This window comes from Gobio gobio, assembly GCF_949357685.1.
Source record: "Gobio gobio genome assembly, chromosome: 13".
Classification (NCBI taxonomy): Eukaryota; Metazoa; Chordata; class Actinopteri; order Cypriniformes; family Gobionidae; genus Gobio; species Gobio gobio.
The window spans coordinates 35,628,748-35,654,259 of NC_137106.1; the positions used below are offsets into that span (position 1 = coordinate 35,628,748).

The 25,512-nt window shown below is 39.5% G+C and overlaps 2 protein-coding genes across 5 annotated transcripts; one reads left to right on the forward strand and one right to left on the reverse strand.

Annotated features, from left to right (window-relative positions):
- Positions 1-1,337: 1,337 nt before the first annotated feature.
- Positions 1,338-7,958, reverse strand: khk (ketohexokinase). Of its 3 annotated transcripts, XM_079832292.1 has the most exons (9): positions 7,789-7,920; positions 7,512-7,628; positions 5,448-5,582; positions 5,074-5,208; positions 3,550-3,622; positions 3,273-3,419; positions 2,103-2,191; positions 1,803-1,960; positions 1,362-1,706 (listed from the first exon to the last, which is right to left on the reverse strand). In XM_079832292.1, the coding sequence occupies exons 1-9, from the start codon at positions 7,878-7,880 to the stop codon at positions 1,618-1,620; spliced, it is 1,035 nt and encodes a 344-aa protein (XP_079688418.1). In that variant the 5' UTR covers positions 7,881-7,920; the 3' UTR covers positions 1,362-1,617. The 3 variants fall into 3 exon arrangements, with proteins under 3 accessions (XP_079688417.1, XP_079688416.1, XP_079688418.1); XM_079832291.1 differs by lacking the exon at positions 5,448-5,582 and having other exon boundaries at positions 1,338-1,706; positions 7,789-7,958; XM_079832290.1 differs by lacking the exon at positions 5,074-5,208 and having other exon boundaries at positions 1,338-1,706.
- ankef1b (ankyrin repeat and EF-hand domain containing 1b) lies at positions 7,618-24,106 on the forward strand. Of its 2 annotated transcripts, XM_079832279.1 has the most exons (9): positions 7,651-7,811; positions 7,894-8,138; positions 8,754-9,140; positions 9,980-10,179; positions 12,133-12,282; positions 12,366-12,489; positions 20,724-21,462; positions 21,571-21,797; positions 23,939-24,106. In XM_079832279.1, exons 3-9 carry the CDS (start codon positions 8,777-8,779, stop codon positions 23,977-23,979), a joined length of 1,845 nt encoding a protein of 614 aa, XP_079688405.1. In that variant the 5' UTR covers positions 7,651-7,811; positions 7,894-8,138; positions 8,754-8,776; the 3' UTR covers positions 23,980-24,106. The 2 variants fall into 2 exon arrangements, with proteins under 2 accessions (XP_079688404.1, XP_079688405.1); XM_079832278.1 differs by having other exon boundaries at positions 7,618-8,138; positions 23,939-24,104.
- The last annotated feature ends 1,406 nt before the right edge of the window (positions 24,107-25,512 follow it).

The following is a 25,512-nucleotide window of genomic DNA, read 5'->3' on the forward strand; positions in this document are numbered from 1 at the left end:
CCCTGAAGGAGCCTGAGAAGTTTAGAAACAGCACCACCTAGTGGAGATTTTTTCCCCAAACGCTTATAACTTTGACTTATTTTCATGGGAGTAACTTTTTTTTGTCTCCTGAATCCTTGCCGAGTCCAACGATACCAGACTTGCCAGATTTCGGCGTATGGCTGCACGCGTGGTAATTTTGTGCTTATAAAACCTTAGCTGATATCTTTGAAACCGCTAGTCCGATCGAGATGAAACCAGCATCAGAAGTTCGGAAACATAGGTCGATAGCTAAACACTAATACCCAAATGTCAAAATATTGATAGTAAGGGGTAGTAAAATCCAATCAAAGTTGGGTGTCAGTAATTTTTTACATGTTTTTTTTTTTCATATAAATGTCTATAACTCCAAAACGAAAGATATTTTCACCAAAATTGACACACACATGTATGGGCTCACTCTGGAGACACATAAAAAAATAGTAGGATTGTGCCTCTTGGTGGCGCTATATTAGAACAAAACATAAAACTCCCATAGACTACAATGCATTTTTCAGCCTTTTTGCCTAAAATCATCTTTAAATGTGCATCTTTAAATAAATGCTAACAAGGCTGCATTTATTTATTCAAAAATAAAGAAAAACAGTAATTGTGAAAATAAGTATTGTGAAATATTATTGACTTTGACACTAATTTGGTACACAGTTATTGTCAATTATTATTTACGCTCAATTATTAATAATGGTTCTTAATATCAAAGTTACTTATTTAAACCTTACGTAATTATCATTTCAGGATTCTTTGATTAATAGAAAGTTCAAAATAACAGCCTTTATTTGAAATAGAAAACTTGCTATGTTATAAATCTTTGCAGTTACTTTTGATACATTTTTTACGCATCCTTTCTGAATAAATAAAGTATTAATCAAAACAAAATTTTATCTCAGTTTCCATAAAAGCAGCAAAAAAATTGCAACATTGATAATAATAAGAAATGTTTCTTGAGCAGCAAATGAGCATTATTAGAATGATTTTTGAAGGATCATGTGACACTGAAGACTGGAGTAATGATGCTGAAAATTCAGCTTTGCATCACAGAAATACATTTCTATTTAAAATATATTAAAATATAAAATTGTTATTTTAATGTTATTTTAATAAAGCCTCCTTTAAAAAATTATATTATATATATATATATATATATATATATATATATATATATATATATATATATATATATATATATATATATATATATATATATATATATATATATAAAATCATAATATTTCAAACTTTTAACTGGTAATGTACACAGAAAGCTTCAGTGATCCTGACGGGTTTTTTTTTTTCTTTTTCTAATATTGCATTTTTGTTTGTTTGAAAGCATCAGTAAAGAGTTAAAACAGGTTTAAAACTCCTTCATTAATTTAATCATGCTAATACAGAGAAATCAGTAGAATATACCATCATTATTTAGTCTTATCCTTGCATTTACATTAGTCTTTTCTATGTGAAGCAACACTATTCAGTAGTATCATCATGCCTTGACAATGACTAGTGGCTTACAACACTGGTAAAGTTTCAGCAGAGCTTCGTGTCTGTACTACATTCCAGCTGTGCACCTCTCCGCCATGTTCAGTGTAAAATTCCATCATATCCATGGACACCGCATTTTTTGCCTGCAATCTGGCAGCCAAATGTGAGAGCATCCTGTAGGCTGCCCCCTGCAGAAAAGAGAACCAAACCGGCTTGAACTGATTTCCACAACTTGCAATAACCCATTAAGTCTTTGTGTTTCAGAATCAGACCTGCGCAGTTACCGTTTGAAAGGGAATAGATTACAGAAGCATTGAACGTATCCCCTGCTCCAAGTGTGTCCACAAGCTTCTCAGGTGGGAATGCATCTGAATGGAGGACTACGCCGTCGGGACCTAAGGCATCAGCTCCCTTTTCTGCCCAGGCACAAATGAGGGTAGCTCTAGAAACACAACCAAACTCACCTTAGCACATGAAATGGCTAATATTTGAAAACAACATCCCCTTAATCAGTTGTTATGAATATACATTGTCAGTCAGCCGTTTTTGGGACTCTAGTGACATCTAGTGGTTGTTTTACTCACCCCTTCCTCAGACGACTGCTGAAACCCTTCAATGCAGCAGAGGCTGAGTCAAACCCAAAGTGCTGGGCCACATCCTTACTTACAAAGACCTGAGTGAAAGCGGTCACAAATAAACAGGTTGTGCAGTGTTCAAGCATGTCTCAAAGCTTATCAGCTGGCCTGCAAATAACTGGCACACTCAGATTTTATTATTACACTCAGACTCTCTTATGCTCACCAAGGCTGCATTTATTTTATTAAAAATACAACAACAACAAAAAACTGTAATATTGTGAAATATCATTAAAATGTAAAATAACTGTTTTCTATTTGAATATATTTTCAAATGTAATATATTACTGTGACGGTAGAGCTGAATTTTCAGCATCATTACTCCAGTCTTCAGTGTCACATGATCCTTCAGAAATCATTCTAATATGATGATTTGATGCTCAAGAAACGTTTCTTATTATTATCAATATTGTGAACAGTTGTGCTACTTAATATTTTTGTGGAGACTGTGATACATTATTTTACGTATACTTTGATGATTTAAAATAGAAATCTTTTGTAAAAAAAATTGTCTTTATTATCATTTTTGATCAATTTAATGCATCCTTGCTGAAAAATAAAATAACATTTAAATAAAACAATTAAAGGTGCAGTGTGTAGTATTTATGAGGATCTATTGACAAAAATGCAACATAATACACATAACTATGTTTTCAGTGGTGTATAAAGACCTTTCATAATGAACCGTTATGTTTTTATTACCCTAGAATGAGCCATTTCTATCTTCATACACCGCGGGTTCCCTTACAGTGAAATCGCCATTTTGCGCCATCATGTTTCTACAGTAGCCCTAAAGGGACAAACTTCTCTACAGAGCGCTAGTCACTCCCCGCTCTCTCCGACGACGACGTTTTTGTCCTGTGTCGGACACCGTATCTTCTCTATGTGCTTCGAAAGGGAGGGGTGAGCGGTGGGCGATTGCAATTCACAACCTCACCACTAGATGCTGCTAAAATTTACACACTGCACCTTTGAAATAAATTATACAAAAAATATTGTATGTGATCTACTAGTCCGAAAGCAATTGTACAATGAGCACTTGACTATGTAGTTTATCCAAGTTAAAATAATGTGTTTTATTCAGTCAAGTTTGAAGTCTAAAGCGTAGTGAAATCATACCAAATCACCAAGAGGGAAAAGCTGGTAGAGAGGTTCCCTGGTCTTCTCGATTTCCACAGAGATGGTTATTCTGTTCTTCTCTTCCTGTTTGCTGTTATACTCTCTCACCCTCTCGATCATCTTCACTTGTTCCTCAGCATTACGGCCCTGACAATGCAATTCATAAAACAATCAGCTCTCTATTTGTGGAATAATGTCTCTCTTAAACACAGATCAGAAGGAACTAAATAGCTTGTTACTATGAAGCAAGTCAAAGGTATTTGGCAGACGCTCTCACCTCCCAGTGGACCCACTTGTACTGGCTCAGGTCCACCTTTGAAAAGTCTTCTACAGAAACATCTGGCAAGTTTCTGATTAAACAGAGAGAATAGCTGATGAAAGTTCTCTTGTATGTTAAGACTACAGCAATCAGTGTTCAAAGAACGATCAGTAAATAATAAGTAATGACTGCACTTTGTGTACATGATAGGTCACTATTGCTATTAATTATTGTGACATGATCTGCTGTAATCATATAATACAAAACTGTTTACAGTCACAAACTGAATCAGTGAAGGTCTGTATAATGGAAAAACCTTAGATGATCTCTAAGGTTAGAAGCCTGTCAGTTTGTATACAGAAAAAACATTGGACAACAGTCATCAGCACAGACAAATAGTCAGCTTTGGGCTGTTATTATAAGATAACTATAATTATAAACCAAAGTCTGTTTCTCAGCATAGAAAGAAAAGGTTTGGAAAGTTCTCAAAACAGGTTTTAGAGACAAGAATGAGAATGAATGTTGTTTTATATATTAGTTTGCTACAAACAAAGCAAATCAAAGTAAATGATAATGTACAGTCATCCAGTCTTACCCGCAAATATAACCCTCAGCAGACCGATCGGGACCTTGACGTGAAAAGGTTTTGTATCATTCTGCAGGGGGTTTATTTTGTGATAATGATAGGATGATTGAACATTATCTCACTTATTACACGGCTGCTTGTCAAATAAAAACATTAAATCTGTTGCCAGGAACATTGGCCAGATATATAGTTTAGGAGTCATTATACACAAACATTTGAATCAGAATCAAGTATTTCAGAGAGCCGTGGAATAAGTTAGCTAGTTACCCAGTAAGCTTTGACATTGTGTGCTGTTGTGTGTTGTTTTAAACAATTGATTAAAATAATCAAATAGGAAAAAAACTAAATCGCAGAGGGAAAAAAATCACTCAAATAAATGCATGCAATGTCGAATTGTCATGATTTGTTAATACTTTACATCTACTTTAAGACTAAAAGGTGTTTACACGACAATCATGTACTAAAAACGGAAACGTTTCTTCTTTGCGTTTTTTTCTCGTACAGACGACAACATTGTCAAAACGGCCCCCGTTCACATCACATCATTCACACATCACAAAAAAACACTGTATTATGCATGCCAGGCCAGTAGTTGGTAACTTTGATGTAACTTTAAAGAAACACTACGTGCCTATAGACTGAACATTACGCATTTTTACAACATAATACAATAATGGTATAATTTTCAAAAACTTGCACTTTTTTCAAAACCAGTTCTCAAAAGTTTGCGTTTTCTGACCCCCAAAACAGTGTTGTCATGTAAATGAACGGCAAATGCATAAAGTTTTCCGTTTTTAGTTGAAAATGATGTCGGCCCCTAAATTAATGTCAATTACGGCAGTGCCACTTCAGAAAAACTCTCAGATTATGTTTGAGAATGGGAAATGGTAATTTACCAGGTACCCATCTAACTTTGACTATGTTATGATTATTGTGACTTTGGATGCTACCCTTACGTGTCCGAGAGCACAACAGTGCGAGAGCCATTGGTGGGACACACCACACAACAGGCACACGGGGTCTCACCCCACTGCTGCCAAGCCACACCAGATATGTCCACCCCACGCCGTGCAAAATCCCCCACGATGAAACTAGTACAGCAAACAGAGAGGTATCGCAGTGACCCATGTGCAGAATTGAGCAGGAAAGAAACATTTAGTAGACTGACAGTGCTTGCCAAACGGAACCTCAAACCATGCACCTTCAGTGCACCCTTTGATAGGGAAAAAGCAAGAGTATTTTCACTTGTTGTTTTGATGCGTCAGGAATATGTCAGCTGTCCTGTGAGGAAAGAGCTTCGTAATACTTACGCATACTCTCACACACAAACCTGTTCATGTGCAGAATTGTACGGCTTCCTGTCGTCTCGCTGCTGATTACTACAGAGGCAGGAAAGGAGCATTCGGCATGCTCCAGAAGAAGAGAGATGTCAATCTTGTACATTTGAAAATCATTCAAGATGAAGCTAGAAGAACAAATTAGCAAGGAAATGTATTCATACGGAACTTAAAGGGATAGTTGATAGTTCATTCAAAAATGAAAATTACACCATGATTTACTCAACCTGAAGCCATCCCAGGTGTATATGACATTTTTCTTTCAGACGAATACAATCAGACTTGTATAAAAAAAATGTCCTGGCTAATCCAAGCATTATAATGGCAGTTATAGTAATTCACACGGCTCCGGGGGGTTAATAAAGGCCTTTTGAAGCGAATCGATGGGTTTGTGTAAGAAAAATATCCATATTTAAAACTTTAAGATGTAAAATATCTAGCTTCCGCCAGACCACCTTCCGTATTCAACTTCCGAAGAAAGTGTAACGCCTCTCACAGTTCAAAATGCTTACACTACATCCGACGTCATACGCCTATAAGCTACGCCTTTTTCGTAAGTTGAATATGGAAGCCGGTCTGGCGGAAGCTAGATATTTTACTAGTTTCACTTTATTTTGATGGTCCCTTTAACATATTCTGTTGACTATAAGTAATGTTGCATCAACATGTCCACTAACTCTCATTAGCGGTTTAGTAGAGTATTAGTAGACTGGTAGGGTTAGGGTTAAAATAAGTTGACATGTAGTTGCAAAGTTACTTATAGTCAGTAGAATGTCTGTTGGAGGACCATCACAATAAAGAGTTGGCAGATATTAAGTAGACAGTCTACTAATACTCTAATGAGAGCTAGTTGACATGTAGTTGCAAAGTTACTTGTAGTCAACAGAATGTTCAAAAGGGACAATCAAAATAAAGTGTTACCATTTTACTTTATAACATATTAAATATGGATATTTTTCTTACACAAACACATCACTTCAGAAGGCCTTTATTAATCTCCTGGAGCAGTATGGTTTACTTTTATACTGGATGGATGCACTTTTTGGGGCTTCAAATTTTGGGCTGCCATTATAATGCTTGGATTAGCCAGGACATTTTTAATATAACTACGATAGCATTCGTCTGAAAGAAGAATGTCATATACATCTAGGATGGCTTGAGGGTGAGTAAATCATTGGGTAATTTTTATTTTTGGGTGAACTATCCCTTTAAATGTGCAACTAATGCAAACGAAGAAAATAACTGACTTTTGGGATGATGAGTAGGGGATAGGGTATATTTCTGCTGATATATTAAAAAAAAAACTATAAATACTATAAAAAAAGGGGTAAGAAAAAATTAAAATACATCCTGCATTTAAATACCAGTATAGGGGGCTGAATTCAGGTTAATTGAGTCACTTTTTGCCATTGAGATGACTGGGGAAAAGTGTCCCAATCAACCTGAATTCACCCTGGAATGTTACAGCCTATACTTTATAAATGTATTACACACACACACACACACACACACACACACACACACACACACACACACACATTATTAGTGTTGCCACAGTTACTTTAAAAAATAACCGGATTACTGATTGCTTGGTTTTAAAAGTAACTAAGTTAGATTACAAGTTACTTTATTAGTTACATTCAGCAGCCGCCTCAACATAAAAATGACAACTGTTTTTGCCAACACTCACTTTATTGGAAGTGCAATTTTAACAGTAACGTCAACAATGTATCTCCTGACATTTTAAATTGAAATTAAAAAAATATTTCCTGAAAAAAAAAAAAACATGTTTTAATAAAAAATGTAATAAAGAATTCACTTAACATAAATACTCTCCCCGAGATGCAAGAAGAAAGCAAAAATATATATTTTTTTACTAAGGAAAATATATATAATAGTAACGCACAGTGGCAGCTTGGATAAATTACTTTAATCTGATTACTGGTTTGGAAATAGTAACGCTGTTAGATTACTCTTTAAAGTAACGCGTTACTACTGGCATCATTATATATTGTAATTTGTATCATATAACGTAATAGTAGGTAGAAAACACTTACTCAGCTACTGGTCCAGGAGCCAAAGACCCCATAAATGCACACGGGGCCCCAAGTAGAGACAAAACAGTGCACGTGTTTGATGCGTTTCCTCCCCTCTGCCATCTCTGAGACAAACACCTACAAACAGTTGCGTTATTTTATGACACGTGTGGTGCAACATTAACTGCAGGGAATAGCAGGATAGCCTATGTTCAGACTGGTTATGCTTTTGAAATGCTAACGCAAAAGTGATCAAGTGCATCAATAGTAATTGTAGAATGTTATCAGAATTTCCCACCTGGTATCAGTGTCTTCTTCCGGGTATTTATCCACAACATTTATGATATCCAGACACACCAAACCAATGCTGAGAATGTTTTTGTCTCCCATATTCTCCCTGCAGAACGAAATCCTGAACTATGGACTTCGGAGGAAAGGTCATAACGTCACATTATCCCGAACAGGAGCGGGAGAGCGTTTCTCTTTCACGGTGAATGAGACAAGCGTAAACATGGATACGAAGTCTAACGGGTTTTGCCGAGTGTGGCCGAGAGCGACAGCGCGAGCGGAGCTCAGGGACACGACGATTCCCGACTTTTATCGAGTGCAGCCGAAACTTGCGCGAGCGCTTTCCGTTATGTTTTTGATGTAAGTTCTAAACTGCATTTTACAAAAATTACGTATTATTTGGTTAGTCATAATTTTCATCTTTATAAATATTCAAACATATCTGCATTTTAGTAAGTAGCCTACTATTCGTTAAGTAAAATAAAACCGCCTATAATAATCTAAGTACGTTAGGATACCTCAGAGCGGTTGCTAGGGGACAAGAGGGATTCGGTTATCACAATACTAACTTACCTGTTGACTTTCTTCCAGTTATATTTCAATGCAGCTAGGCTATTTATTTAATGTATGAATATTTATTTTCATACATGTATCATGAAACGGATATTTGATAAGAGACTTTTTGAAAATGAGTTGGCCTATTAACCATATAGGCTACACGTGTGTTTGTCTTTATAGCCTAAATATGCGCAATATTGTAACGTTACTCGAGAATACCTCTATTTTTTACGCTCTCTTTTCTATTTTACTAATAGCCATACAATTATAAAGGCTATTAATGAACACATATATGGCTATATTCAGAAACATTAATATATGAATGAAAGTTTCATGGCATTTCTTAATATTTGAATGTACACATGATCTTTCAGTTGGCTTATTGAGTGCTTTTAATGTTATTTATTCGTTCTTAAGACCAGGAAAGCAGAGATGAGAAAATGGAGATGACTTCAAAAAGTGTGGTGGCGAAAGGCAGCGTAGAGATCCTCCAGATCTATAAACTTCTGCAATATGTACGAGAGAAGAACAAACCATTGATAGAAAAGATGGTCCAAATGGGTTGGTCCAACCTGATAAATATGACTGAACCCAAACAGGGACTCGGTGCCTTGTATCAAGCATCTGTGGACCATGATGAAGACCTCGTACAATTCCTTCTGTCCCTGAAAGCCCATCCTGACATACAGGACAAGAAGGGCTGCACACCAGTGATGCTGGCTGCACAGTTGGGCTACTACAAGATTGTGTATCTTTTGATCAAACACAGAGCAAATGTGACACTCACAGATGAAGAGGGTAAAGGTGAGAACATCTTTTTGGAAATGCATAGCCTACTATACTTTTAATAGCTCTTATACTTAATAGGCCTGTGAGTTTGTCTTTGTTTGTCTTTTATGCTATAATTTTAATGATATATTGCCATAAGTCTACTTAGAGAGTATCCACTTTATGACTTTATGTAAAAAGTGCACTTTTTAATAATGTCAAATTAAACATTTTACCTTAAAGTACATTTTAAATCATTATGTTTTAATAAATAGTTTTTGTCATGCTTTAAAGTATGTGTTGACTAAGAAAAATATTTGTAAAGTATTTGATTATAATTTCAACTGTAGTGTTTTTTGATACAATTAAAGGTAAAATATGTTAAATTAACTAAACTAATTCAAAATTACAAAAGTATAATTGCAAATATACATACCACAAGCTATGCCACAATATAAATGGCATTTAAGTATATTTTTAACAATAGAAGTATAATTATGAAATTACATAAAAAGATGTGCATTTCATCTAATTTTCAAATCATGTAAATTATAATAACCTACATATAATAATAATAAAAAAAACATATAGGTCTAATTAAATGGCAGAAAACATGACATTGTTTGAATACAATGTTACAATATTCTTTTAAAGTATACTATTTTCAAACGTTTTAAAGTGTACTTTTTCCTCAAGGGATATAACCCAGCCATTAAAATGATTGTATATAGAGGCAAAATGTTTTTTTTTTTATTATTCTTTTATATAATATTTCTCTTCATTTACTTGGTTTTATATCTGTTCATTGAGCGAGAAAATGTGTTTAGAATATGCAAAAATAGAAACTCGAGTGACTTCTGTTGTTTTATTCGTAGGGTTGCTGTTCTACTGCATCTCTCCATCTAAAGAGCATGCTCTCTGCCTGCAGATGGCGCTCAGCAGCAATGCAAATGTCAACAATGTTTCTAACTCAGGGAAGCCACTGCTTGTGTTCGCTTGTGAGAATGCAAAGGATTGTGAAGACTTATGCATAAGAATTTTGGAGAAAGGAGCTGATCCAAATGCAGTAGATCAGGTCTCAGATCTGTCCTCAGATCATAGTTCAAATTAAAGAAATATATTTATATATACACTATATTGCCAAAAGTTTTGGGACGCCTACCTTTACATGCACATGAACTTTAATGACATCCCATTCTTAATCCGTAGGGTTTAATACAGAGTTGGCCCACCCTCTGCAGCTATAACAGCTTCAAATCTTTTGGGAAGGCTTTCCACAAGGTTTAGGAGTGTGTTTATGGGAATTTTTGACCATTCTTCTAGAAGCACATTTGTGAGGTCATGCACTGATGTTGGACAAGAAGGCCTGGCTCGCAGTCTCAGCTCTAATTCATCCCAAAGGTGTTCTATCGAGGTGAGGTCAGGACTCTGGTCAGGCCAGTCAAGTTCCTCCACACCAAACTCACTCATCCATGTCTTTGCGCACCAGTGCACAATGCAAGGTCCATAGTCATGTTGGAAAAGGAAGGGGCCATCCCCAAACTGTTCCCACAAAGTTGGGAGCATGAAATTGTCCAAAATGTCTTGGTATGCTGAAGCATTAAGAGTTCCATTCACTGGAACTAAGAGGCCAACCCAAACCCCTAAAAACCAACCCCACACCATAATCCCCCCTCCACCAAACTTTACATGTGGCAAAATGCAGCCAGGTAAGTACAGTTCACCTGGCAACTGCCAAACCCAGACTCGTCCATCGGATTGCCAGACAGAGAAGTGTGATTGGTCACTTCAGAGAACACGTCTCCACTGCTCTAGAGTCCAGTGGCGGTGTGCATTACACCATTGCATCAGACGCTTTGCATTGCACTTGGTGATGTAAGGCTTGGATGCAGCTGCTCGGCTATGGAAACCCATTCCATGAAGCTCTCTATGCACTGTTCTTGAGCTAATGGCAAAACACGAAGTTTGGAGATCTGTAGCTATTGACTCTGCAGAAAGTTAACGACTTCAGCGCACTGTGTGCCTCAGCATGCGCTGACCCCACTCTGTGATTTTACGTGGCCTACCACTTCATGGCTGAGTTGCTGTCGTTGCTGTGCTGATTTTTATAGAAGCGTCTGCATGCATAGGTGCTTGATTTTGTACACGTCCCAATACTTTTGGCAATATAGTGTATAAAGTATTACAATATGAATAAATATATGCATAGATGATTCAAATATCTCTTTTATAATGTTACAACATATGAAGTAATAGTTCAGTGAAAACTTTTTGAAATGGAACAGTTTATTGAAACTTAAATAATTGATACATCAGGCATTTATGGCTCATATAGGATATGAAAAACACCTGTATTTTATTCAGAGGCCCAAACTGAGCAAAACTATGCAATTTGGAGCAGTTGCTGATTAATATGGCCAAAAATTAAAATGACATTCTGAAGCTTGTAATGTAAATCAACGAGATCTTTAAAACAGTATATCAGACTATACTTACATGAAATGCATATGGGTCACTTAATTTCTCTCAATAATATGTCTTAGTAAGATTATATTTAAATGCCTATGATCAAAGCTCTGTATTTTTTTTATTGTGGGGGTTAAAACATATATAACGCAATGCAATGCATCATGCATTATTATAAGGTGATTGAGCGATTGATATTGTCTGATTTGATGCTCACATTTTAACATGATTTTGAATTATTTCTAACAATATAAAAGTTATTCTTATCTTTACTTTATAAAATCAGTAAGTATTTCACAGCAAGAAGGCATGTGTACCACAACCTGAAGAGGGATAGTTTTAGAATTATACTAAAAAGCATTTTGCTTGCTAAAAAAGCATAAACAATCAAACAGCCTTAAATTGTGTACAATGTTTTTCAACGAGTTTTGATCATGTTGGCTATTTAGAGGCCTTCAAAATGTGTGTATCAAACATGATACAGGCTTTATAGGTCAGCAAGAAAATGTGGATTTTGATGGAGTTGAATGAGTGTAATTTGTCATGTTTTGGCTCCCCAAAGTTAACACGATGCTCTGCGCTCATGGAGGCAGCTAAGGCTGGTATTGTGAAGCTCATCAGAGTCATTTTACAGAAAGGAGGGAATCCTAACTTACTTGATCAAGAAGGACGGTGTGCTGCCCACTTTGCTGCAGAAGGAGGTTTCCTTGAGGTGATGCCATGGCATTCTGAATAGCACAACATTTGTTGTTTAACTTTGGAGAGCATTACTATCTCTGGCTCTGCTTCATACAGGTTTTACAGGTGCTGTCTGCATACTCTGCTGACCTGGGTTTCAGCACGTCAAAGGGTAAAACACCATTGCACTTTGCTGCTGCTGGCGGCTTCACTGAGTGCTGTCGATTCCTGGCCCAAAGAGGTAGGCTGGGTCTAATATCTTTTCATTATTCACAAGAACAAGTGCTGCCTACATTAAAGGGGTCATGAAATGGAACTCCCCAGTTTAAAATATGAATACAGTGCCCTCCAATAATATTGGCACCCTTGGTAAATATGAGCAAAGGCGGCTGTGAAAATAATCTGCATTGTTTATCCTTTTGGTCTTTCATTCAACAATTTCACAAAATTCTAACCTTCCATTGAAGTAAAACAATGGAAAGTGTGTGTTTGAGGGAGGGGGAAATCTCATTATGAAATAACCCACTATCTGGTGGGTTTGCTGCCAAAAAGCTCTTCTTTTAGTTTAATCTGACCATAGAATCCGGTCCCTCTTGAAGCTCCAGTCGTGTCCAGGGCCGGCCCTGGCATTTTGAGGGCCCTAAGCAGATTTCAAAATGGGGTCCCCCCCAACTTACACAACATGCTTATTTTACACAGATTACATTAGACTGCTGAGATAGGGACAATGTCAAATTAACAATAAAATGTAGTGCTGGAATACATATTTTAGTAATATGTATTTAGACAAACTAATTATCAACTACTATTAATTAAGATAACTTAGAGCAATAATAAGATATAGAATAATAAGGTGACAGTGATGCTTTTGTTACATTGACACAGAGGCTTCCAATCACAGCACTCGCAAGTTGCTGAATTAAACCTGGGGTGATTCTAGGATTTCAATGAGGGTATGATTTAAAAAAATAATAATTATATATTGTTTAGGGTATGCATGAACAATACAGTAGGTTCTACACTATCAAGTCAATCCCTGAATATTTAATTAATTTCTAATTATTTTAAATAACCAGCTAATATTCATTTATATTTATTAAGAATATAGACAAACTGTATATTACTGTAATTTTAAACACAATTTTTTTTTTTACTCTACATTTGTGCAGAAAACTAACTTTAAAGAAGATCCACATTTATCATTATCATTCATGGAGATAGCATGGAAAATGTGCCATGCTTCAGTCAAGGCTTTCTGTCACTTGGTGGAAAACGTCTAAGGTTACGTATGTAACCTCTGTTCCCTGAGAACAGGGAACGAGCGCTGCGTCTAGCTGACGCTATGGGGAACGCCCTCGGCGTGACTGGTGTCTGAAGCTACTATCGAATCACGGCAAAGTCTTTGACCAACGTCAGCCCATGACGTCATCATCGTGCGACCCGGAAGTATAAAAGGGCGCCGTGCCAACACATACACATCTTCTCGTCTGAAGGGACTGTATGGCAGATAGGCCCTGAAGCATGGCAACGCGACGCAGCGCTCGTTCCCTGTTCTCAGGGAACAGAGGTTACATACGTAACCTTAGACGTTCCCTTTCGAAAGGGAACTCTCGCTGCGTCTAGCTGACGCTATGGGGAACGATATACCAACGCCACCATGCTGAGGGGAGTATCTGCCTCTTGGCAGTGACAACTGTCAACACAAGTAATTCCACTGAAAAACCTGAGCGACTCCCCCTCAGGTCACACTGGGCTGACAGTGACAGCACTCCCTACGGTCATAGCCCAAGCTATGCAACTAAACGGAACCCTAGCGCACTGCGCGGGGTTCCATCTAGACAGCTCGAAGGCCCGGGACCACTACTTCCAAAGAAGGGGTCCCTTTAAGGGAATGTGGCTAGGGGACCCGAAGGAACCCCCAGCCAGTCACTACTCGGGAAACCAGTTCTCCCGAGTGCCACCAGGGAGGCCTGACCTGGTGCCCTAAGTGTTATGGACACTTCGGTTTGGCCAACCCTGTCTGTTCAAAAACAGAGCCTCTGGATGGTGCCCAGGGGGCATCCAAACTAAGGGACTGAAAAAACTGGCAGTCCTACTTAGCCCGGAACTCAGAGACGGGTTATCCAAGAGAGCAATACTCAGCGTAGCGCTTTAGAACCCTTGCTAGCGAGGGGAGTCTGCCTGCTCAAATCAAGGATCTACCAGGTGCTTGTGTTTCAAAGCAGTAGGGAGGCCGAAAGGGCCTAAGGACTGATCTAACAGGGAGGCCTCATGAGAGGCCTACGACCGTCTGACCAGGCTCAGCCGGCTGAGTGCTCATAGACGACCCTCATTGAGGGGAGCAGCTGAACCTGCCTGGCGGGTAACCTCCAGCTGTAGGCCCAACTACCACAAGTTCTCCACAGAGAACTGGTAATAAAGAAGTGCCTAGCTCAGGAACTTCACCTTCAAGGAGGCCCTGTGGGCCCACTACTTGATAGCGGGTTTTCCAGGGAGGCCTATATTGGCCTACTACCTAACAGCAAGCCATGCTGGCAACCCGAGCATCTCCTCAGGGAGGCCTAGTGAGGCCTACTACCTGACAGCAATACCGCCAATTTTCAGAGCGTTTAAGCTCACTTCCAGGGAGGCCTAGTGAGGCCTACTACCTGCCTTTAGCAAAGCATAGTCCCTTGCTGAGGTTACTCTTATTTTCTCAAGGAGGCCTAATGGAGGCCTACTACTTGACAGTCAAGCTACGCAGGCTAGTCGAGCATCCTGATTAAGGAACTCGCCCTCAAGGGAGGCCTATTGAGGCCTACTACCTGATAACCAGCCTTTAGGGAGGCCTGGAGAGGCCTGCTACCTGTTTGCAATTCGTGCTAACTGTATCAAATGACTGGATCCCAGGAACGCCTTAGGGAGACCTGATGGGGCCTACTACCTCGTTCGAGTGACCACAACCTGGGAGCTCACCCTCAGGGAGGCCTATTGAGGCCTACTAGTCGACAGTCAAGCTACGCAGGCTATCCGAGCATCCTGATTAAGGAACTCGCTCTCAAGGGAGGCCTATTGAGGCCTACTACCTGATAATCAGCCTTTAGGGAGGCCTGGAGAGGCCTGCTACCTGTTTGCAATTCGTGCTTAACTGTTTTAGATGACTGGATCCCAGGAACACCTTAGGGAGGCCTGATGGGGCCTACTACCTTGTTCGAGTCAGGGAGGCCTAGTAAGGCCTAGAATTAACAGCAGGCCTTCAGGGAGGCCTGATGAGGCCTACAACCTGCCTCTGGGAGTGACCACAATCTGGGAGCTCACCCTCAGGAAGGCCTAGTAAGGTCTTAGAGTTAACAGCAGGCCTTCAGGGAGGCCTGATGAGGCCTACAACCTGCCTCTGGTAGTGATCACAACCTGAGAGCTCACCCTCAGGGAGGCCTAGTAAGGCCTTACCACTAACAGCGGGCCTTCAGGGAGGCCTGATGAGGCCTACAACCTGATAGCCGCCAGGCTAGCTGTCCCGATGCGCACATCGGTACATACCTCCAGTGAGGCCTGGTTGAGGCCTTCCAACTGAAAATGCGCTTTGTTCAAGAGGCCTACTGAGGCCTACAATTGACAGCCGACCTTCAGGAGAGCGTATTTGCCCCTTTTTAACCTGATAGCCAGCTAGGCTAGTAGTACCTTGATGCCTCAGCATTGGCACCTGCCTTACTAGAGGCCTGATAAGGCCTACCACTGTCACCGTACTCTTGAAAACGGTGCAATCCTTCCTGCTAACTGGGACAGACATATTTTTTGCAAAATGTGGGTTGTAGTAATATTAGACCCTACGGCTCGTCTTCATGGAGGCCTGCTGAGGCCTAACACATGATAGCTACCCATTACTATGGGGACCCGTTCCAGGGAGGCTTGTAAAAGCCTACAAGCTGTACGAATTTCGCAAAAACGAGAAATAACTGCCAGACAAACAAACTGACTGCTACTTAAACCAACGACTCTCAATGAGAGGAGGCCTCCGATCTAAGTGGTGCACAACCAAAGGTGACAGTGCCTCAGCAACGCGCCTCCTTCATCCACATCCCAACTGACGCCGCAGCTCTCAGTCGTAACAGAGACAAACTAATCCAACCTGCAGTGGCTTAGGGAACCAAAGACACAAAGTAACCCTAAGCGGTAGACAAACACTCCATTCTATCAGAAAAGTGTGCTACCGCCTAGTAATCCGCAAACATTTCAAAGAAAAGAGCGGCGGCCTAAACACTACTCTCAATATGAGAGGAGGCCCATCTTCTGATAACCATGCGCGGTGGCCTACCTGGCGCCATCTTGACCAACCAGGGAAAGCCAACACACGCTCACCTGCACAGCCCAGAGTCTGGCGCTGTGCTATGCCAACTAAACAGGGGAAAGACAGTTCTCTCTGATGAATACCAAACTCTATACAGGAATCTGGGGTCTGTAAGAAATACATATTTTTAGTGTAATACACAAAAAATGACCACTCTCACCTGCGGCATGTTGAGCGAAGACTCATTGTGCAGTTCTCACCACCATGTTCTACCGCCTTTGAATGCCTGAAAGGGGCGTTCTCACTGAGTAAGTCCGGGCGGGCCATCAGAACATAGTTCTACTATCATGGGCCCGCCAGTCGGTCGCCTCAACACATATCCATATTCCCCTATCCCCTCGACATCAGCGAAGTTAAAACGCTGATGTTGATGAATATTGGGTCGAATATGGATTCTTCCATGCCCTCTCGATCTCTGTAAGAAGATCAAGAAGGAATGGAAGGCTCATCTGAGCTGATGGTTTATGGCCAAGGAGAAATCGATCGTGCAATCTACCACGAGCGATCTCTCCTCTAACGCGCCAACATGGCAGCCGCAGCCTGCCTGCAGGACGTTCCATAACATTCATCAGCTCAGCATACACGGTCAAGGTGGCTGAGAGGATTCATACCACTCTCACCAGCCATCCCTAAGAGCACTTGCTGTTTAGTCTCGTTAGCCGCCAGATCGTCGCGACGATCGGCGAGCTGCATCTGAGAACCCATGATGTATGCCAACGCTCAGCCTCAGCGTGAGCGGGACAGCATCATGCAGTCCCAGATGCCAAACTCTCTTCCCTCAGGAAAAAAGCCAGACTAGAGTGGAGCGATCTCAGATTGAAAACCGCTCACACTCACACACAAACAACTTCAAATGAACTTGACTGTGCATGCTCTTGATCCCAGGCAGTAAATACACACTCGTGTGTATTAATAATTGAATTTGTTTTACCTTAACTCGCATAGCAGTTCAAACAGACAGTCCCTGAAGACGAGAAAGATGTGTATGTGTTGGCACGGCGCCCTTTTATACTTCCGGGTCGCACGATGATGACGTCATGGGCTGACGTCGGTCAAAGACTTTGCCGTGATTCGATAGTAGCTTCAGACACCAGTCACGCCGAGGGCGTTCCCCATAGCGTCAACTAGACGCAGCGAGAGTTCCCTTTCGAAAGGGAACAAACACACTTTTAACATGAAAATTACGTGAAATTACCACTATAACCAGTAGATGGCATCAGAGAACCTCATGCCATTTAGATGAAAGGAATTTCATAAACCCAGATTTTTACAGTGGATGGGAAGCCACCATCTTAAATTGCTCCTGTATCATATTAGTAAATTACATTTATGACAAAGAACTACACAGATGCAGATATCATAATTTATCAATAAATGCACGTACATTGTCCCCAGCTTTTGACGCTGGGCTGGCTCTGCTACGGATTGGAGAACGCGCTGTATAACGCAGACTAAAATACGGAGAAATAGTTTTTTTTCATATGAGTTTTAAAGTGGACCGCTGTGCACTTTAAAGTGGAGTTAATGGGAAACTATCAAGCGTTATAAATCAGTCGAATCATGATTCGACTCACTGATTCATAAAGCTTCATGATGCAGTGTTTTGAAATCGGTCATCACTATATAAGTCGTTATTTAGGTTTTTTTGCGCACAAAAACTATTCTCGTCGCTTCATAAAATTATTGTAGAACCACTGTTGTGAGATACCAGAGACTGACTCAAGACGCGAATCGTTTAGAACGATTCAGTCCGATTTGGTGAACTGGTTCAACCGGTTCACTAAAAAGAACCGGTTCAAAAGAAAGATTTGTTCGCAAACCGGACATCACGGACCAGAGACGGAGCAATTGCTAACAAAGTTATTTATAGTAACTACTGAGTTGGTAGAGCGCTGTCAGCGCGAGTTTATTGTGTTTGTATCTGAGAGTTCTGAATAAACACGAGTCCCAGTCACACCGAGCCTGTCTTCCTCCTTATTCTACCAACTTTGTAACACATTTAATGTACCATTACAGCAGCCGAGATGAACGAGTTACGATTAAGTGTTGATTATAGCATTATTTTTAGATATTTTCCTATCATATGAAAAGCGTCAGTGATGCACATTGAGTACATAGCGCAAACAAAGACACAACAGCGCAGTAATCGAATGTAATCCAGTTTATTGTGGGGATAGCTGGCTAGCCTAGACCGGATACACTCACGCTTATCCCCCTTCTGCTTAAGCTCGCGTGTGCCTCCGCTGTGGACGAGATGCAGTACTGGGGATTGATAATGTTGAAGGCCGACCGGTCAGTGCAGCCCGAGCTTCGGCGTGCATGAGGTTTATCTCTAAAGATGTGGCTCTGCCGATGAAAGAAGCAAAAACGCACGACTGTATGCACATTTTAGAACAGATAGACGCGACGAGGACATACAAAAACACTGACTCACAAGATAGAAAACACGAAAACACTGTTCTGTGTTGGGAGAGAGAGAAGCCGCTGCGCGTGCACGAATAATACAGTTCTGTGTGAACTTGAATAATTAGCTACACATCAGAAATCACTGATCACAGATCAGAAGGAACTGAAAAAAGACTTCTGTTTTCATTTGTACATCCAAACACTGAGAAACTGCCAGCATTCACTCATTCACAAGCCATGATCTCTCGAGGACAAATATAGCGCTCGCATGGGCGTGCCAAATTCTCTGGGCGGAGGAAAGGGAGGTAATCGTTCCCATAGATATCCATAATAAAGGCTAGATGTCTCGTGCGCACCTGGCGGCCATCTTGGCAGCTCGCTCACTCGTAACATTGTTTTCATGGGTGCTTGCATTAAATAACCATAACTTGCTCAATTTTCAAACTGTTTGGTTTGTTATAAACGTCAGAGATGTAGTTATGACACTGCATACTTACATGAAAAATTATTCATAATTTGTTCAAGCATCCATAATTATAGCCACATTAATAACGTTTGTAAGAAACCAAACCATTTGTAAATCCGTCAAGATTTCAGTGAGATAAGAGTATTTTTGTTCATGCAAATCACTCGCCTTACATCAGGTACCACAGAGCACTGCCTGTGACAAGATGGCCGCCGGTGATGACATTAGATGCTCGCCGTAAGACATCTAGCCTTTATTATGGATATCTATGACCGTTCCTGTTATGACGTCATAACAGGAAAATTCAAGATCAGCTCGTCTGAGCTGTCATTTTCTCACAGGCAGTGACAATATTCAGGCTAGGGGAACTCATATTAATGTTGAAAAACCTCATAAAATGAAAATTTCATGCCATGGGACCTTTAACACTTTTTATCCGCGTTTGTAATTCTAATTGAATCCTCGTCCAACTCGCAATGGGTTGTGGGCAATATCAGCCGTTAGAGTGTGCGTCGATCTGCACTTCGAATTATGACCAGAAATAGTGGACCATCCGGGTATCTTGGAATACTCTTTTCAACATACTACGATTTGGGACATACTAATTCTTTTTTCGAATACTATTTAGTACGGATAGTATGCAAATTGGGATGCAGCATAGATTTATTTTTTACAGCTGCCTTTGCTCATATTTACCAAGGGTGCTAATATTAGTGGAGGGCACTGTATTTGTTACAACTTCTGAAACGCCACGATTTGTATTTGCATGTCAACACACCCTTCAAAAGAAAAACTATTCGAAATGAAATATTAAACAATGTTTGTTTGTGTCATTTCACACTGGACAGTTTTCTTAATTATTCTCAACATACTGTCGGTTTTGCTAAATATCTGTTGTTGAAATCTACAGCAGTGGCAAATATTTTGACCTCAGAGGAAACACCAGTGAATACATTTATTTATGATCTTCGTGGGGGAGGGAGTGGACACAGTACAATGGGTGTTTACTTGTGTTTCTGAAAGCAGTAACATCCCTTCAAATGGAGTGTGGGGATTTTTGGTGAAAGAAAATTTAGCTATCTTCATAAGCTAACTTCCAGATTCATAATATAAAGATCTGAAAATACATTCCATGACCTCTTTAATAATCCTACTGTTTTATATTAGGAAGTTTGCTTAAATTAAACACCAAGAAACTGCTTATTTATTCAAAATACTAAAAATACTTGTATTATTATTATTCATGCAGTACTCTTTTTTTTTTAATCTGCAACAGGATGCAATCCCAAACTGAAGAATCTGGAAGGGCTTCTTCCAAGCCAGGTTGCCAAAAATAATGGCCAGAAAGCTGCATTGAAGGCGCTTAAGAAAGCAGAGAAAATGCATGTGAAGCTTTCTGCGCCTGATGCTGTAAACCCCAATGAACTCTGGGCCGTCACCCTTCACGATTGGTCCTGTGAACATGAGGGAACCTTGCGCAGAGCCTTTGAAACTCTGGGACTGGATAAACCTGTTGAAAAAGTTTCTCTGGAGACGTTTGTGTCTGTACTGAATGTGCATCGAGCTCCTGTAAGTAATGAGAACCTGCAAAGGATCGTCAAGGAACATGACAAAAAACTTGAAAGTGTCATCAATGTAAATGAGTTTTTCAAAGGTCTCAAGTACCTCCAGAAGGCCTTTGTCATATCATCCTATGCTCCTAAACCAGCTAAGAAGAAAAAGGGTGGCAAGGAAAAGAAGAGTGCCAAAACTGCCACGCCATTGCCCATGTGCACAATGCCACCTGAGCTGATTTGTAGAAGAGAAGACACTGACTCTGCTTGGTATATTGATGATCCTGAAAAGATCTATACCAACATCAATTACTGTGTGAAGACTGGAGATCTAGATTCTCTTCGCCTGGCATTTACCCAACAAGTGCCTGTTGATATCAAAGATCAGTTCTTTAAGACGCCACTCATGACAGCATGCAGCTGTGGCAAATACCAAGTAGCTAAATTCCTCATTTCACTAAGGTAATGCTACTGATAAAAATAAAGAAATATCTTCTTTTGTTTACACATTTAATGTAACTAGATGATAGACCGTCGTTTTAACAAGATTTTCTTTCTGTGACTCTAAAGGGCTGATGTCAATGCAGTTGACCAGTTTAACTGGACACCCCTCCACCATGCTTGCCATGCAGGTCATGTAGACATTATTGAGATGCTGGTGCAATCGCGAGCCGTGGTGGATGCAGTGGCAATGAACGGAGAAACTCCACTCATGAGAGCTATTGAAAGCTGTTGGTTCAGCTGTGTAGAGTATCTCCTCAAAACTGGAGCCAAAGTCAATGCAGAAAACAAGAGAGGTACTGTATTTGAAATATGTTTGTCTCTACTCTACAGTTTATTAAAAAGTTTAGGGTCATAATATATTTTTTTTAAATGTTTTTGAAGAAGTCTCTTAAGACTAATAATGTTTATTTGCTCATAAATGCATTAAAAATTGTGAAATATTATAGGTTTTTTTTTTACCATTGTGAACCAATTTTTCAAAACTCTTCACACAGTGTGCACAACAGTGTGCCAAAACTGTGGATCATTTATTATTGCTTTGGTACAAAGTGCATTTAAAGGGTTAGTTCACCCAAGAACGAAAATTACCCCACAATTTACTCACCCTCAGGCCATCCTAGGTGTATATGACTTTCTTCTTTCAGATGAATACAATCAGAGTTATATTAAATAATGTACTGGCTCTTCCACGCTTTATAATGGCAGTGAATAGAGGATTAGATTTTAAAGCCCGAAAAAGTGCATACATCCATCATAAAAGATATCCACGCGGCGGGGGTGGGGGGGGGGGGTTAATAAAGGCCTTTTGAAGTAAAGTGACGCATTTGTGTGAGAAAAATATCCATATTTAAAACTTTGTAAACTAAAGTAACTAGCTTTGATAGCATCGATTTGCGGCGAAAGAGTAACCCATGACGTATTCACGAACGTGGAAGCGCGATGGAAGTGGAAGTCTAAAGAAAGAATTTTTAAAGAGAAATGACAGGGGATTTTGATATAAGAGAAGAGGGGCTTGAGTTTGTTGCCCAGCCCTATTTGTCTGAACCGCGAGAGGCGTCAAAGCTTGCGCTACTCCTACATCTTCTACAGGTTACTCTTTTGGCATAAGTTGACTTGCGTAGGCCGTCTGCTAGATATTTTAGTTTGTAATGTTTTAAATATGGATATTTTTCTTACACAAACGCATAGCTTCACTTCAAAAGGCCTTTATTAACCCCCCAAGATATCTGGATATCTTTTATGCTGGATGGATGCACTTTTTTGGGCTTCAAAATCGAATCCTCTATTCAGCTTAAAGCTTGAAGGGGGAAGACAAAAGGGGTAAAGAAACAAAAGAAATCATTGTGTAATACTACCTGTTGTTAGTGTTTTAGGTCATTGCTTTATGAGTGACAAAGTGTGTTTGTTAGATGACAACCTATAGTGTTATGGAAGAATTGATTTGAGACATGTTTGAAATGTTTCGGTAGTTTTTGTGTATTTTGAATGTGAAATTGAACTGCTGTTCCAAGCTGAAAGCAGTGTGAAGAGTTTTGAAAAAGGTGATATAAGTATTGAGAAATTATATTACAATTTTAAAAAACTGTTTTCTATTTTAATATATTTTCAAATGTGACGGCAAAGCTGAATTTTCAATATCATTACTTCAGTTTTCAGTGTTATTTGAAAACTGCTTAATATTTCTGTAGAAAGCATTATAATTTATTTTCTTTTTTTTCCGGATTCTGTGATCTGTGCGATTTTGTGAGTAAAAAAAAATAAATTAATTTGTTTCATTTATTTAAAATAGAAATCTTTTTTTTTTATTTTTATTTTTATCTTAGGCCTACTTTCCCCCAAACTTTTCAACAGTACTTTATATGTACATTTACCTTTTGTATAATTTTTCCATTTATTTGAACAACAATGCATTGATTTTGTGCTCACAGGACAAAATTGCTTGGACATTGCTATAAATTACGGTGATGCTAGAATCATTGCGTTGGTCATGGCCAAATCCAACATTCTTACAAATAGTAAAGATAGTGGAAAAGAAAATGAAAGGAAACCAGAACCAACTGTGAAGCCAGCTTCAAAACCAGCTTCTTCAGTACAAGAAAAGGTGAAAGAAAGAAAAAGATAGATAGATAGATAGATAGATAGATAGATAGATAGATAGATAGATAGATAGATAGATAGATAGATAGATAGATAGATAGATAGATAGATAGATAGATAGATAGATAGATAGATAGATAGATAGATAGATAGATAGATAGATAGATAGATAGATAGATAGATAGATAGATAGATAGATAGATAGATAGATAGAAAAAATCTGCCAAATATATCAATGTAAAATGTAATGCAGTGACATTCATACATATTTAAGTGTGTCTTAGTTGCTTAAATTTTGTATGTGGGTTTTTAATTTCTGATGTTTTCTGCATTATAGCTTTGGGGGAAACAGCTCACCACCAGTCCACAGCACACTGAGAAGGAGGAGGGAACGCTTTGATGAAAAATGACTCTCAAGGACTTCAACAAGAGCATCCTAGACCTGATGGGATGGGGCAGCTAGGAAGGGAATAAATTAAATGTCTCAGTGCTGATTTCCATTCAGAGCTACTGTCTGTCTTTCATTTTTGACAAATTAGTCTTTCACAGAATTGTTTGACTTTTCTCATCTGAGAAAAAAATTAAAGATATGTAAAGAAAGACCACAGAAAAACCCTATAAATCCCCCTTTTTTACATGGGATAAAAAATAACCTTTCATAGTCAGTCATTGAGATGCACAGTGGTCACCTTAGTGTGCTGCCATTTGGAATACTGCTATACAAACCCCTGACCGAGAGCACCACCTGCTCTATAAGCCATTTTCCTTTACACTTCTCCTGTGACTTTGGCTTTTAATCACCAACCCCCACTGAACACAGGAAAGGAGATGACAGATATATTTCAAGGCAACGCATTAATCAGTGTAGGTGATTGTGTAATTTTAATTGACACACGCATTTACACATGCCTGTTTTAAACCATCAGATTGGCCAGTAGGGGGCGGTCAGACACAATAACATCATTTACAGTTTCTCACAATTGCTAAGATACTAAACCCCATTCGCTGAACCAAAGGCCTAACCCCATTTGTCACTCACTAAAACAACCCAAATCACTCACTAAAACACATTTTGCTCTGTGCTTCACTTGTGCTGCAAAACGGTAAACACAAGTTGCAAAAGGTAAACACAACTACAACACAGTTGTCATCGTTTGCTTACACAAAACGGCTCAAAATTGTTCACACGTGATGTGATCAAACCAATTGTGGTTCAGTCGCTTTGGTACATTTGTGGATCAAACCAAAAGCCAGCTCAGAGAGCACAGGTGGCACATATGCACTGAATGTTGATACCAAGATTGGATGGAAACAATCCGATAGGTAGAGGAGGAAGAGTAGCCTATGTGGAAGAGGTGGTGGATGAGGAGGATGAGGAAGAGCAAGGTGTGGAGTGTTGTCAAAGCAGGATCTGGCACACCCGAGGGTTTTTCCCCTTGCCTGGCGAGAAGGGGGTTCTCGAGAACATTGCCTGTGAATGTGTTGTGTCCTCAGGCTGGACCCAACCCGTAGATGTGATGCTGAGGCATGAATGAATCTCTCAACGACATGCTTTTCATTTAGAGTTTCTTTGACCTTTTGGGTTTTTGCATTTGGGCTACTGTATTTTTACAGTATGCAAGTGCTGAATATACAGACATTCATTACTATACAATATCCAAGCAATACGATAGTAGCTGTACACAGTATACAATATATTCACTTTGCGATTACTATACTTTTTACGTCAAAGCGAATGTTCTTTCACTCTCCCATTTGTCCTGTTGTCAGCAGACTCAAGCGCATGGAGTATGTCAGAAGCTAAACACGCATCTGTATACTATATCCAGTGTAGACAGCATCAGTGTTTATTGTTACAGGTATTCTGGGTTCACTGTCTGTTTTGGGTTGATTTTGCACTTGTTTTAGTTC

Coding starts and splice junctions, on each gene's coding strand:
- ankef1b (XM_079832278.1), top strand. CDS start 8,777: ATGGAGATGACTTCAAAAAGTGTGGTGGCGAAAGGCAGCGTAGAGATC. Junction 12,283..12,365: donor CAGAAGGAGGTTTCCTTGAG/GTGATGCCATGG, acceptor TGCTTCATACAG/GTTTTACAGGTGCTGTCTGC. Junction 21,798..23,938: donor CAATGCAGAAAACAAGAGAG/GTACTGTATTTG, acceptor TCTGCATTATAG/CTTTGGGGGAAACAGCTCAC.
- khk (XM_079832292.1), bottom strand. CDS start 7,880: ATGGGAGACAAAAACATTCTCAGCATTGGTTTGGTGTGTCTGGATATC. Junction 7,629..7,788: donor GAAGAAGACACTGATACCAG/GTGGGAAATTCT, acceptor AACTGTTTGTAG/GTGTTTGTCTCAGAGATGGC. Junction 1,961..2,102: donor AGCAGTCGTCTGAGGAAGGG/GTGAGTAAAACA, acceptor TTGTGTTTCTAG/AGCTACCCTCATTTGTGCCT.